General features: G+C 43.3%; 1 protein-coding gene across 3 annotated transcripts in view; it reads left to right on the top strand.

Annotated features, from left to right (window-relative positions):
- Positions 1 to 14036, top strand: part of lekr1 (Leucine-, glutamate- and lysine-rich protein 1) — a 54903-nt gene that overhangs the window by 31518 nt on the left and 9349 nt on the right. For all 3 annotated transcript variants that reach the window (XM_028963017.1, XM_028963018.1, XM_028963019.1), the window contains 3 exons: positions 2840 to 2917; positions 5653 to 5856; positions 13168 to 13261. In XM_028963017.1, the coding sequence (XP_028818850.1) occupies positions 2840 to 2917; positions 5653 to 5856; positions 13168 to 13261 (376 nt within the window). The remainder of the gene's footprint in view (positions 1 to 2839; positions 2918 to 5652; positions 5857 to 13167; positions 13262 to 14036) is intronic.

The raw sequence follows: 14036 nt of genomic DNA, 5'->3' as shown, positions 1-14036 counted from the left end.
GTGTGTGTGTGTGTGTGTGTGTGTGAGAGAGAGTAATTCAATAAATATAATAACTGCAGTAACTCTACATTGTCACATAGGTAATTTTCACATCCTTTCATTTCTTGTTGGGATACTCCTTGAACAGAACATATTATGTTAAACCAACAGAAAAGCAAGATACCCAGGGCCATTTTAAGTCACTTTGAGAGCCCCGGTCAACAGAAGGAGCAGCAGCCTACATTGAATTAAATCAGGTATGAGTCCCTAAATAAAATAAAATAAAAAAACAGATGAGGCTAGATTTAACACCACCGTATGAAATGCTGGAAGAGACTTGTAGATTTATTGGAAATATTTGGCAGTAGAGGTTTTTGCAGGAAATAAACTGCTGCCTGAAGTAGATTATTCACTGCTTATAGTAGCTCTAGTGAAGACACAAGCTCCAGAAGTTTTGCACTAGCTACTTTTGTGTACTTGCGTATGGCTGGGTTGACAATAAACACTCTTGAATCATAAATCTGGCGCCTCGGAAACCAGGTCTTGATTCGGCTAAAGCAGACAGGCCTTGCTGTAGAGTCTACCTGACCTGACAGCTGTCAAAGCCGTAAGTTCTTCCTTTTTATTTATTTCTTTTCTGCATTTCGTACACCGTGCCCTTCTTCAGGATCTCCCTCCCCCTCCGCACCTCTCTCCACTTCGGCTCGCTCTTATCTCCTGTGTCACGAGAATCTGGGGAAAACAAAAAGGTTATCTTAACCCGCTGTCAGATAGAAGCATGTCACGGAGCTCCAATAAACAAAAATAATGGGAAGACGATGAGGAGGGAAATGTAAACACTGAGACTTGGTGCCCCTCGCACCCCTCGCCGCAAGAAAAGTCGTTCTGTCTCTTTACCTCTTGCGTCTGCGGCGTTGCTTCTGCCCGGTAGCCGAGGCGCTGGCAGATATTTGCGGGAGCGCAGTTAAGATGGGGGCTTGTGACGAGAGGAGCAGGGCAGATGACAAATGACTGAGTTCAGAAATCAGCCTCGCATGCGAACCCTGACCTTGAGAAACACCCAGAGAGAGAAAGAGGGGGGGGGGGGGATCAAGGGTTTCAGAGCCATTTGATCAGCAGTTCCTCCCCCCGTATTCATCCGTGCCTGGTGGTGTTCTGGTTAACGTGATAATGGTGAGCCCCAGGAGGCCTATGGAGAAGTGGGGGGGGTCCGTCTGACAGGGGCTCAGACATGCGACACCCTTCCTGGATCTTGATCGCGTGTGACAGCAAGGTCATCCCATGAGCCAGACCGCCAGAAATCCAGAAAGAGGATTTGTCGGGAGAGTCATGTTTGTTAAGTGCGTGCGTGTGTGTGTGTGTGTGTGTGTGTGTGTGTGTGCACCAACATCACAAAACTCCCATGATCATCTGTATTGGATCATCTGTGAATATGTCTTTAGGTGCTTCAAAATGAATTAATGAACTGAATGTTAATGACAGATCTAAATATTCCTGCACTCTTTCTCTCACACACACACACACACACACACACACACACATTCACACACATTCACATACACGCACATTCTCTACTATTGGCTGTCAGTGTTATCGGTCACAGAGTGGTGGCTTTAACTGTCACAGCAACAGATGGTGTCATGACATTAAGCAGAAGAGGGAAATAAATGTTATATATAACTTATTATATATTGTGAATGTTATTATCAAAGAGAGAGAGAGAGAGAGAGAGAAAAAAAATCTATATATTTATATATATGCAGATTAAGGAAACACGTGGCATGAACCAGGGAAGCACCTGAATCAACTGGCCTTGGAACAAATGAACAGAACCCAGAGCAGGAAGAACATTGAAGATCATAAACCGGCTTTAGGATAGAAATAAATGAACAGAGAAACAATAATGCAGCCAATGGAGCAGGGGAGCAGGTGGATTTAGCACCACTTTACAAGCCATGGAGCACAGATCCAAACACAGACGGCTATATTTGAGTGTTTAATGTTGCATCAAGTCTATCTTCAGGATCTGTCGAAATAAACAAATGTTAAAGACTATTTGCTAGTTATTTGTATGTTGGAGGAAACTGGAGAACCCAGAGGAAACCTATGCCAACGAAAGGAAAACATGCAAACTCCTCACTTCCAAAGCCAGAGCCAATGGAGGCTGTGCAGCCACACTGTGACTAATTAACATGCTGAAATGAGGAAAGAGTGCAAAGTTCCTGTCTTCACCCTCCATTTTCTTAGTTTGTTGTTCATGCTGCTGTCAGAGGACATCACTGCTGTAGACATCTTGGGTCCAAATTCAGTCATACTCAGTACAGCATGTAGTGAAATGCACTCAGTGTTGCCAGATTGGGCAGATTAGAATTGGATTTTTTAGGTAACATTAGGCTCCCAAACCTCATTTCAGTGTGTAGTTACAGTAGTTCTATACTTTTCAGACAACACTGAAAATGAATGCGGGCAAAATGGCATATCATCTCCAAAATTCCTCGATTCCAGGGCCTTAACCTGATCCCGTCCCTACCATACATAAATGTCACCTAAATTGTGAGCAGAACTCAGCGGAGCGCAGAGGAGTTTTAATACTCGGCGGTAAATACGGAAAATGAGGCGCACATGTGTTTGTGATGAAAAGTTCCTGTGGCGCGTAGTAGCATTTATTCAGTGCAGCCGGGTCCCTGTTCCAACAGCCAAGCTGTTTCACTGCGATCGTGTTTGTGTGTGTGTGTGTGTGTGTGTGTGTGTTTGTGTTAATGGGAGGGAGAAGGTGGCACGTCGCAGCTACACCCTGTCAACTGCCCCCCAGACAGGAACAGGCCGTTCCTAATAAAACCCTGTGCCTGTTGCCTTCCAGGATGAAGACCAGAGAGACGGAGGAGCTGCGCTCCCGGCTGACGGAGTGTGAGGCGGGGTGGAGAGAAACGCTGCTGAGGTACAGAGAGCAGTAAAACCATCACACAACCTGTGTAGATATGGCTGGCTTATTATGTGCATGGACCCCATTTGTGACCCTAAGTATCAATCAGCAGTCAAGTAATAATTGTTTTTTACTGACATTATACTATTATACATTTTGCATTAAAAAAAATACTATTGGATCCTGCAGGTCTCTTTTGACACAAGAACTGTGTAATATTATTGTCCAAATTTGACCCTTGTCCTTTATTTTAGAGGGTATTTATGTGCGTGTATGTTTGTGTATATATATAAATCCATTTCAAGACTCATAAGTGACTCAAAATCCTGTTAAATCTTCTTATATTAATGCATGTTCCCATTCGCATTCCCAAGTCTCTGCCTCTTTTACCTCTTAATATATATATATATATATATGTCTTACACACCACATCGCTTTTATGGCTTCGTTTGAAAGAAATCATCTCCACAGAAGCGTGCTAGGCAGGGGCGTTTGAGATCTCCTCTGAAGAGCAGATAAAAGGCCTTATCCTGGCGAATATCAGAGGGCATGAAGCCCTCAGTCACAATGCACCTGTTTGAAAGGTCTCTTTGAGCCCGAGCTGGAGATGAAAAGTGTGGCGGCAGAGCGAGGGGGAAAGAGCGAGGGACGGGCGTGTTCCTCAAGCTTTGTAGCAGCACGCTTTCTGCTGGAAAGGCAAGACGTGTTCGGTGTCTCTCACATGGACGCCACATTTAATGTCTGCGGCCTGGTCTGGTTCACACAAACACACACTCACACCCACTGCTCCCCTCAGCCTTCGCGTAGATATTAGAAAGATATAAAATTCCGTAGCGAGGCTGGGGCCATGCTGCAGATGGAAGCATTTTCCCACCATCGAGGTGTTGCGTTTCAGATGGAGCCATGCGGACACGTGGTTGCGCCCTCTCCCCTCTTTTTCACTTTCAAAGCCTCCTTTCATTCGCAAGCAGGAAAGAGGGTGCAGCTCTTTATCTTCCACAAGCACAAATGATATCCGAGTTTCCTTTTTCTCTTCTTTGTCAAATGGCCTCCTGAAAGCTTTAGACAGCAGCTGTCGCAGTGCGTTTTTTTGGCTGCCCTATCCTTGGCCTTAAAACGTCTTTAGATTTCAGCTCTGCTGTAAACAAAGGCACAAATAAAATGTGCTGCCAGTGGAGCACTGGTCTGGTCTGGTCTGGTCTGGTCTTTTTTTTTTCTTTCTTTCTTATCTGTTGCCACTTACCCACAGGCCACACAGTGACCTGCCCCATTACCCATGGGCCAAGGCAAATCATTTGTAAATTTCCAACCCCAAATATTCATCAGGTGCTCAAAAATCCCTCCCATCCACATCAGACGTGTGCGTCCTCACCTGGTCACATTCACCCGATTTTCACTGCACATTAATAGACATGGCAGCTGCGGAGTGTTTGTTAATGTACGTCTTCAGGATTTACATAAATACAACCGGATAGTTAGCTGGCTAGTTATATTTATCTTGAAAACCCACCTCTTTTTGTTTCTGTCATTCTATAATAATTGTACAAAGTTTAAAATGGGAGGAGGCCACAGTGATGTTTGACAGCTCTCACGCTCCCTGCTTCCTTTTTGCGGATAATTGGCCACTGCTCCCTCATGGGTCGGGTTGAAAGCAGAGAACTCATGTTGTCATGTGCACTGTGTGCTTTGCCGTGCAAATGATCACTTTCGCTTTCGATCTCTGTTTCAGTCACATTGGGACCAAGGGCCAAAGCCAAACCAAACATGCGTATACATTATGAGCCGGCCAACTAAGAAGAATGACACTGCAAACACTCCCCACGGGCTCCTTCTTACACACCACCTCAAAAATTCCCCATCTCTCTGAAGTACAGCCACCGCAGCTTTATTTATCACATTATGTAAAGCAGTTTTGGTAATGCCTTCATTAATCATTTATTAGCTATTACTATATAGTCTTCAATGAATTTACAAGCTCTCACATGACTGTCATGCCATGTGGGGTTGGAGTGAGGGAGGCGCAAACACTCGACATCGTGCACAACAGCGACATTTAAATACACCAGAAAGAAAACACAAACTCAAAAGACATTACGCAGCGTAACAGGGACATCTTTCTTCCTCAAAACATGACCCCGAATGCTGCCCACAGTCTGACAAATGAAGTGTTTGTAAGTACCCACTCCAAACTAGTGGCAGCTAGTGGGCGATTAGAACCTGTTGGTGCCTGATTCGGTGCCATGGGAACCAAGGCGTCACAATGACATTAGCTGCGTGAATGTGACCATGTGGATCCATGTGTGTTTTTTTTAAGCATATGTATGTTTGAGAGAGTGTGTGTGTGTGTATGTGTGTGTATAAACATGAAGTTCCTCCTGTCATTTCCTGGAGGTTTCCAAATGAGAGAATGGAGCTGGAGGAAGCCAGAAGTCAGAGTCTCTCTGGGGCGTCCGTGTTTCAGGAAGTTGATTAGCCTGACATTAACACATGGCTGGTTTCTGATAAGTGTGAAGTGACGTGCTCCCCCGATTGTGGCAGCTGTGTTTTTCCCTCTGCGTTCCCCATGTTGTCACTCGTAGCCTTTACTGGCACGTGTGACAGAGATGCAAATAGATTTTGGGGTGAATGTCTCAGGGGGGCCTTCTGCAGGTGGAAAGACGGCTTTATGTACCCTGGTGTGTTTGTATGCTGCCGTGCTGGTGTGCGTGTGTGCATGTCTGTAAATTGTAAAGTGCACAATTTACCCGCAGGGTGTCCCACGATCTGAGGGAGAAGGAGGAGAGCTGGTTGTCATGCCAACAGAGATGTGACACTCTGCAAGAGCAGCTGTTGGCGTGGCAACAAAAGGGGGTGGAAATGACCGGACGAGTGACACAGGCAGAGGTCGAGAGTGCGACTTTGAGAGATGCTCTACAGCAGGCCAGAGAGCAAGCTGCTGCCCTGGAGGATGAGAGGTAATGACCTTTCACCTCATATATGCATCTTAAAAAAAAAAGACATGTAAATTATACCTTCTGATTGTACAGTGTAAAAAGAAAGTTGGGAAAACCAGATGCGAAGCCTTTTTAAGATCTCTCAACCTTAAAAATGCATCGCAGCCAATTGCCTTAAATTTTTACGCTTTCCCAACTTTAATTTTTATACAGTATATAATAATTCAATATTATTCAATTATCACTTCAAAAAGGAGCTTCTGTCTCTAAAGCTACATAAACTCCCAAACATAGTTAATTTCAATTTCAAATCTCATTTACCTTTGTAAGTTAATCATTATCTGTTTGTAAATCACTCCCATTTATGATTAGTTGTAATCCTGTCAGTTGTTCATACGTCTACACTTAAAACTTCATTAAAAAAATAAATAACCTAATGCCAAACCATAAAATTAAAAAATTCACTGCTTCAGTGTGCTGGATGGTTAGCCAAATCATATTCATTTAAATACTGCTTATAACTATTTTGGGAGTAGGTGCAAAAATGTTATTAACACTTCGAACATTTGGTTGTTAGTAATACAAGTTTTTTAATCAATTAATCAATTATTCTACATTAATCTACATATTGTGGCAGCTTGGTTGATTGTTACAATTAATTATTCATTAATAAGGTGTATTATTTATACATGTCATATTTATATGTTGAAGTGTTTTTAATGAAACTCTCAATTGCGCATAACAACCCCTATCCCCATAACTATGATAAAATCTCATGTTAAAGTGAGTTGTGCAACCTCCTCCGAGATCTCAGCTGTTCATGGATGCATCATTAAACAAATTACGCTGTTTGGTGTGACCAGGGTTACATTAATGCCTCTTGTCAGGTACTCTTAATCATTAGCATGGAAGGTGATTGTTAATACACACACACACACACACAAATCTTATTTAATATATTGTTCTTTTTATGATTTTATTCCCTCATTAGTTAACCTCATAAGTGCCTTTTCACCAGTGTGTCTTTTCCCAACTGGCTTGTGTGTGTGTGTGTGTGTGTGTGTGTGTGTGTGTGTGTGTGTGTCTGTATTGTTTGACTTGAGTTGTTTACCTGTGTTTTTTCCTACATGAATTGGTACTTGTTTACTCTGCCCCTTTCTGTCCTCTGTAGTCTTAGGTGCCATGATGATGCAACTATTCCCATTAGAGCACCATTCTCACCTGTTATTGTATGAGCTTGCCTGTATGAGTGTGTGCCAGAGTGTGTGCGTATTCCTTGTTCTTCTGTGTTTCCTCTTCGTTATTTAGCCCAAGTGCACCTTATGTTCATTCCAGTTGGTTAATAGAGTTCATTTTTCACGTTCTATTCCCCCGCGCGACGGCATTGATCTTGCTGCCCCCTTGTTATCATCTCTTCATCCACCCATATGCCTTTCACTGTTTTCAAAGTACGGCTCTGTCTGTAAAAATTCAATTCAATTTGACACCCATCTGTCATCGAAAGCTCTGCTTTAATTTTCTAATTGCAGTATCATCTGTTAGCAATTACAGGTTGTAGTCATAAAGCAGCATGTGCCTGCTGTTAACCTGGCCACCCTAATCTTGTTCCCAGGGTGCAGAGGTCATCACTAGGAGATGTGTTTAATCGTCTTAATTTAGCATGAAAGCTGTCCTGGATTAAACCTCAATCTAATTTGCTGCATAAAGCCGTGGACTGGGGAGTAAGCCTTCACTGACCTGTGACCCAATGCCTTATGTGCAGCATTGTCATTCCCATGGCCATATGATCTGTGCTATTAGTGCCTTACTCTAAAAAATGGGTCGTGTTGTTTTTTTATCTTCATGTGAGAACCTGCCCAGGACATTTCATGCTGCGTAATTCATATATAGATCAAACTGTTCATATTGTAAAAAAAATAACCTATAGCAAATAGTCCAAGTATGCTCTGATGTTTTGCTGTTGGTCCCAAGGTGGTCCCTCTGATGGAAAGTTGTGAAAAACAACTTTCAGTCTGGGGAAAAAACTACTTTCTTTATGATCTAAAATTCATCAGATATCTAGACATCTATACAGACGAAGCAAGTTGGCTGTGTGTGGAGTTACGAAATATGGGCACTCCGAAGAGCCAAGGAACATTCTGGTTGAAGAATTATACTGCCTGTTCTCACCCAGTGTTCGAACCCTCTGTGCTCTTCTAGAATGTTTTCCTCTGGACCTCTCAGCGTGCCACATGGCAACAAAAGACGCAGATCCAAAAAAGCACACACCAACTTGACTCTAGCAGCCTGCTAACTCTTCTCCCATCTTGATAATTGGCACGCACAGCATGAGTGTTCCCATTCAGAAAGGGAAAAAAAAACACAAGTGTGAGGGTTGGCCAAGGCCCCTGACCTTATTTGACCCCCATGCAGGACGTTCCGTCCCCACTCTAACCCCACACCCTTGGTCGCCTCCTCCCACTCAGCTGCTGCTCCGGCCCTGTGTCACGTACGAATAATAATAAGAAAAAGCCCTCTCTCATGCACCCCGTGGGCAGACAATGGCACTGTTGATATTATGCCTCGGAGAGCCGGGGGGGAAGGGGGGTGGGGGGCGGGACGCGAGAGCGGGGACGTGACAAGACGCTGGCACGCTCACTTCAGACACTGTCTGGCGTTGCGTGCTCACGGCCGAGGTCAGAGAAGCACACGGCCCGGGTCTGACAGCACCGTGGCCCCTTAATGCAGCGTGCTTAGCAGAGCGGCAGGGAGAGTAAGAAGTCAAGTTTAAACAAACGGTCAAAGGAGATAAGGCGCTGCCTTACAGAGAAATTGTGTGCTGGTGGCGTTGGTTTACTGTTTCAACCCCTTTTAGAAGCGGTTTCATGCATGCGGCAGTTACGGTAGCAGCGGGTTCCAGAGAGTGAAAAAGTTTTCTCAACCTTGATCCCTTTCTTATTGCAGGGTGCCTGGATGGGACGATGTGGGACAAATCATTATGGCTAGGGACGGGGTCCTCACAATCAATAATTATTTTTCTCCCATGAAATTCAACTAGTTTTGGGCTTACATGGTGTGGATTTCCTAGTCTAGGCAGAAGAAAAGATTGTTCCTACATTTTTATGTGTAAGTGTGATTTAATCGCTGACGTGAAGGTCTTGGGTCCCATTGGAGAAAAGCAAGATCTGCCTCATGTAACGGATGGTAAGGTGGACACATGGTGAATAACATACATTTAGTCTGTTAGTTTGATTTAAACCTGTACTTATAATGTTGATCCATTGCATTTATATGCAAGGTCTGTATATTATAAGTCACTTGAATATAGTATTGAGCCAGCTTTTAAATGGGAAACTCTATTGTGTAAATAAGAAAAATCTGAAAATGCTGCCGATTGTCACTTGAGTATGTAAGCAGTGTGACATGCTGTCTGATGAAACCAAGAGGGATTTACTCTTCACGTGAATGCACAGCTCCTCAACTACATACTATCCTGTCTCTGCAACCGCGAACGCTGTACATTTAGCTTGTCTCCAGAGTCCCATTTTAATGGGCCCATAGCAGATGTGCTTCTGAATGAGAAAATATCATCAATAACACTGTCTTTAGGGCTGCGGGACTTGCTGTTGCTAATTAGTGAAGGTCCAGGGATTAATGACATTAACCATGTTTTGTTAAATTTTTTTTTTGCAAGCTGCTTTGAGTGACAGAAATATCAGTTCTAGTTGTTCCACTTTTGCATATTTGATTGTATATAGGGAGAAATTTATCTCTGACTTGGAAACATCTGGAGAAAAAGCAAACGATAAACAGAAACCGTCATTGCTGTAAATGCACTTAATTAATCTGATTTCATAAACAAGATAATCAGTCAGCCAGACAGCAACTTTCCCTTTGCTCTCAGTTTTACAAGGGCACCGTAGGGGCAGTGGTGGCCTAGCAGTTAAGGAAGTGGCCCTGTAATCAGAAGGTTGCCAGTTCAAATCCCAATCCGCCAAGGTGCCACTGAGTTGCCACCGAACAAAGCACCATCCCCACACACTGCTCCCCGGGCGCCTGTCATGGCTGCCCACTGCTCACCAAGGCTGATGGGTTAAATGCAGAGGACAAATTTCACTGTGCAGCTGTGTATCACAAGTGACAATTCACTTTCTCACTTTTTAAAAAACTAAAAATTGTAAATCATAGAATAAACCATTCATCTCTCACTCACTCCCATCATCCTCTCAAGACATCAGGGGCTCATCAACACCCGATCCATCATTACTGTATCCTGGCTGAGCTATGCAACCTGAGAAGTATCTACTCTGGCTGTTAAAATGATGCCGTATTGTTCAAACAAAGCAGACTGACTGAAGCGGGTCTGGGGAGGAAAGCAGAATTCATGAGGAGAGGAGACAGGAAGGCCAGGGTAATGACTGTCAGAGGGAGAAGCGAATAACTACAGCACGTGCCTTCAAAGAAAGAGCATGACTTCAGCGAGCGAGTAGCGAATGTCAGACAGAAAGGTGTTAAAAATAGTCCGACTGAGAAACTGAGAAAGTGGCGTAGGACGCGCCACAGCCAGCAGGAGGCACGGAGTCAGGGGCTTTTGTCAGGTGGTAGCGTGGCGGTGTGGAAGGCCCCGGGGTAAGAGATGTGATGAGGTAGCAGAGGGGCCCCAGAAGGCTGATCCTCCTCCAGCACTCACACGTCATAGCCGGATCCTCTTGGGGCTTAGCAGGGGTCTCTGTTTCACCCCTTTCGCTTCCGTCCGGGCTTATGCTGGGCAGGTCAATTAAGATGCACATTGGGCAGTTTCGGTCTTCGTTCCAGACACAATTTCCTCTGTTTCTGTTTTTTTTCTCTTTCTGTAACTTTCTGTCTACTTCTACACACTCTTGCACATTATGTCAGCACTGTGACATCATTTTTGTTGTTGCTATTGTCCCTATTAATGTTATCTGTGATGTGATTGCACAAGAAATGGGTAGTAGGCAGCACTGCCCCCGAAAATAGTCTGTCCCACGGCCAGCCTACACTGCTGATCGAGGCCCCTCACATGACTGTCATGCGTGTGTGCAAATGCATGACTTCATGTCCGGTCATGTGGGCATTCTTCAGAAATTAGTTTTTTTTTTTTTTTCCTTTCCAACATGTAGATGAGCGTTCACTTATGTTTTTGTTTTTCTCTCAGTGTGTGTGTGTTGGTAATATTTCTGTCCATGTTATTGCAGATTTGTCATGCACATCTGTAGCTGCAAGTACACTGCTGAGCCAATATGGCTCTGTCCACCATCACAAATTTACTGTTAACCTATGCTGGCTGAGAAGCACCTCCGCTCCATTTATCAAAGACAGCTGAATTTTCTCTGTGTAAAAGGAATAGTCAGTCAAAGCCTCACAGAAAGTTGTGCTTCTGTTGTCATGACAACCAGTTTTTCTTGAAGTCCCTAACAGCCCTTAAAGATGCGTTCCTGTCAGAAAATCTAAACCAGACTATGGTTTTTACTCCATGCTCTGCAGTCAGGTTTGGCCGGATTTATGTTACAGACCTACATACTGAAAATGGTTTAATACCAAGAATTTGTTCACCATTGCAAAGATTGAGTCCATTACATGGTGTTTAGAATAAATACTAAAGAAACAAGACAAGGGATTTATCTTCAGTTCTAGGTCTAATACATGGTCATGTATCAGATTTCATTTAATCACGTTTATGTATTATAAAATAAAATAAATAAAATGCATGTGTAAAACATGTGTACAAAGCATTCTGAATGCATTACTTTTTATGCACTGCAATGAAATATTGATTAAATTTATGGTAATATATTTAAGTATTCAGCAAAAACACGTAGTATTTTGCCTTATACTGCATATAGTTTTAAGACAAGCTTATGCACCCCAATATTTAACCCCAATATTTAATTTGTTTTCATAGTAATATATCAGAGTCTGTTAATTTTTTAGCCCCACATTTTTATTTTTACTAGAGTGACATGAGGAGCAAAGGAATGTGGGAAATTTGTCCTTCTTATCTGCTAACTCCAGACAGAATGCCACACTTTTTCATGAACGTTATTGCACTGTATGGACTCATGCGAAATCCCCGCGCTACACTGGGAGTTAGATCATCAAAGAGTGAAGTCATATGGGTGGCTGTTACACTGATTGGTATAGGCCTTTATATCAGTGTGTCTGGAAGATGAAACACTTCTTTAAATTGTGTGCTAAGAAAAAAAGTAAAGAAAGCATCTGGAGGATTTGTTTGTTTGTGACCGCCACGCCCTGCTTACTGAAATATCCCACCCTCCTTCTCCAGCAAAAGCTGCATGGAAAAAAAAAGACACTGGATTAGGGAGAGAATCATGTGAGGGTAGGAGGGGGATTACCCAGGGTGAAAAACTGAGGGATCGGAGGGGATTACGGGAACAACTGCACTAGCAGGGCTGACAGCAATGTGTTCTTTGCCAACAAAGATGCTCCCTTTGTAGTAGTCGTCTCACAACTGTGGTGCGGTGTTAAGATGTGCTTAGATGAGGTCTTTGATTGAACTTTATGATGCTCCCATTTCTGTTGATGCCTGCTTTTTTATGATGTGTTTGTTTTGAGTCATTGAGCTTCGTGGTTGCAATTTAGTAATGGAAAAGTTGACTTTATTTTCCAGATTTCAAGCTCGAAAAAAAGTGAAAGTGAAGTGATTGTGAAACACTGCAGCACAGCACACGGTGCACACAACGAAATGTGCCCTCTGCGTTTAACATTAACCCTTGGTGAGCAGTGGGCAGCCATGACAGGAGCAGTATGTGGGGATGGTGCTTTGCTCAGTGGCACCTTGGCGGTTCGGGATTCGAAATGTCAACCTTCTGATTACAGGGCCGCTTCCTTAACCGCTAGGCCACCACTGCCCCTCTGTCTGTGAAAAGGAATATATGACCAAGCCCAGGGAAGCATATGTACAACAGTAGCTTTAGGTAGCATTCAAGTATGCTAATGTCACGTATAGTCCATTGGTTGCCTACCGGGTAAGGAAGAGGACTCGTAACCAAAAGGTTATGGGTTCAAATCAATCAAGTCCTTTTGAGCAAGGTACCGTCCCCACACATTGCTTCTCGGGCACCTTTCATGGCTACTCACTGCTCACCAAGGGTGATGGGATAAATGCAAAGTACACATTTGGTTGTGTCACCATATGCTGCGCTTTCTGTGTATAACAATGACAAAGATAATCACTTTCAGCCATGTTAAAGAAAGTATGTTCACGAGTGCACTGTAGCCAGGTTGACCGAATCAGAAAAACTCAGGATTTCTGGCTTTAGGACAGGTCCAAGTTTAGTATTGTGGATATGATTTATGCATATTTGTGTTCAGGCACAAGATGAATGTGAACCACAGAAGTGCAGTGGAGGGACTGGAGGAGGGTTTCAGGAAAAAGCTGGAAGACACCGAGGATGAGAAGACCCAGGTAAAGTCAGTAATTAAGATAAGCTTGTCAGAGACCAGGAAAAAGTTTACAATGTAAAACAGCCAGTAAAGTTTACAATGTAAACAGCCAGTAAAGTCACTGGAGGAGGAAATTGTGATGTTAGTGAAATGGGGTAAACCCAATTGCGGTGGTGCACTTCTGTAACTACACTGATTGGCCAAATTCTGTATGGAACAGTGATTTTAAAAAGGAAGAAAGCACCTAAGGTAATAGGCAACCTGTAGTTGAAGAAAGCAGAGTTTACACAATGAAACTCAAAGTTCAAGGTGGTGAATTGGTTTTGTTACCACCCCACTATAACAGGAAACACCATAGCTCATCAACATGTTGATGAACTCACAAAAAAAGGGAAATAAGTGTTTTTTTTTTTTTTTTTACCCAAAAGGCTTTAAAGGTCATGTAAATACCACAGCGTCTGCCATAGTCAACTTCTATCAGTGAATAATAGTGAACACAAAAAAATGCTTTTGGTTTCACCTTTGATATCTCAGATGATTAATATTCACAGCAGAAACATTCCACAAATGATGAACAGAGCCACAACTTGCTTTTTGACCTTGCTGCCAGTGCTGACTCTCCATCAGAGAGCTGGCACCGGGGCCCCATGCCTCAAGCAGATGCCCAGATTCCCAGGCCTGCCATGGCCCTCAGCCCGTGCTGTCAGTCACCACTCCAGTGCTCAAATGCCACAGGTTAATGAGGTCCTGGCACTGGAGTTAAAAATAATCAAAGTTATTAAGAATAATATTATTTA

This window comes from Denticeps clupeoides, chromosome 19, assembly GCF_900700375.1.
Source record: "Denticeps clupeoides chromosome 19, fDenClu1.1, whole genome shotgun sequence".
In the NCBI taxonomy this organism is placed as follows: Eukaryota; Metazoa; Chordata; class Actinopteri; order Clupeiformes; family Denticipitidae; genus Denticeps; species Denticeps clupeoides.
The sequence above is the reverse complement of the archived record's forward strand: the minus strand, read 5'-3'. Positions and strand labels throughout refer to the sequence as shown.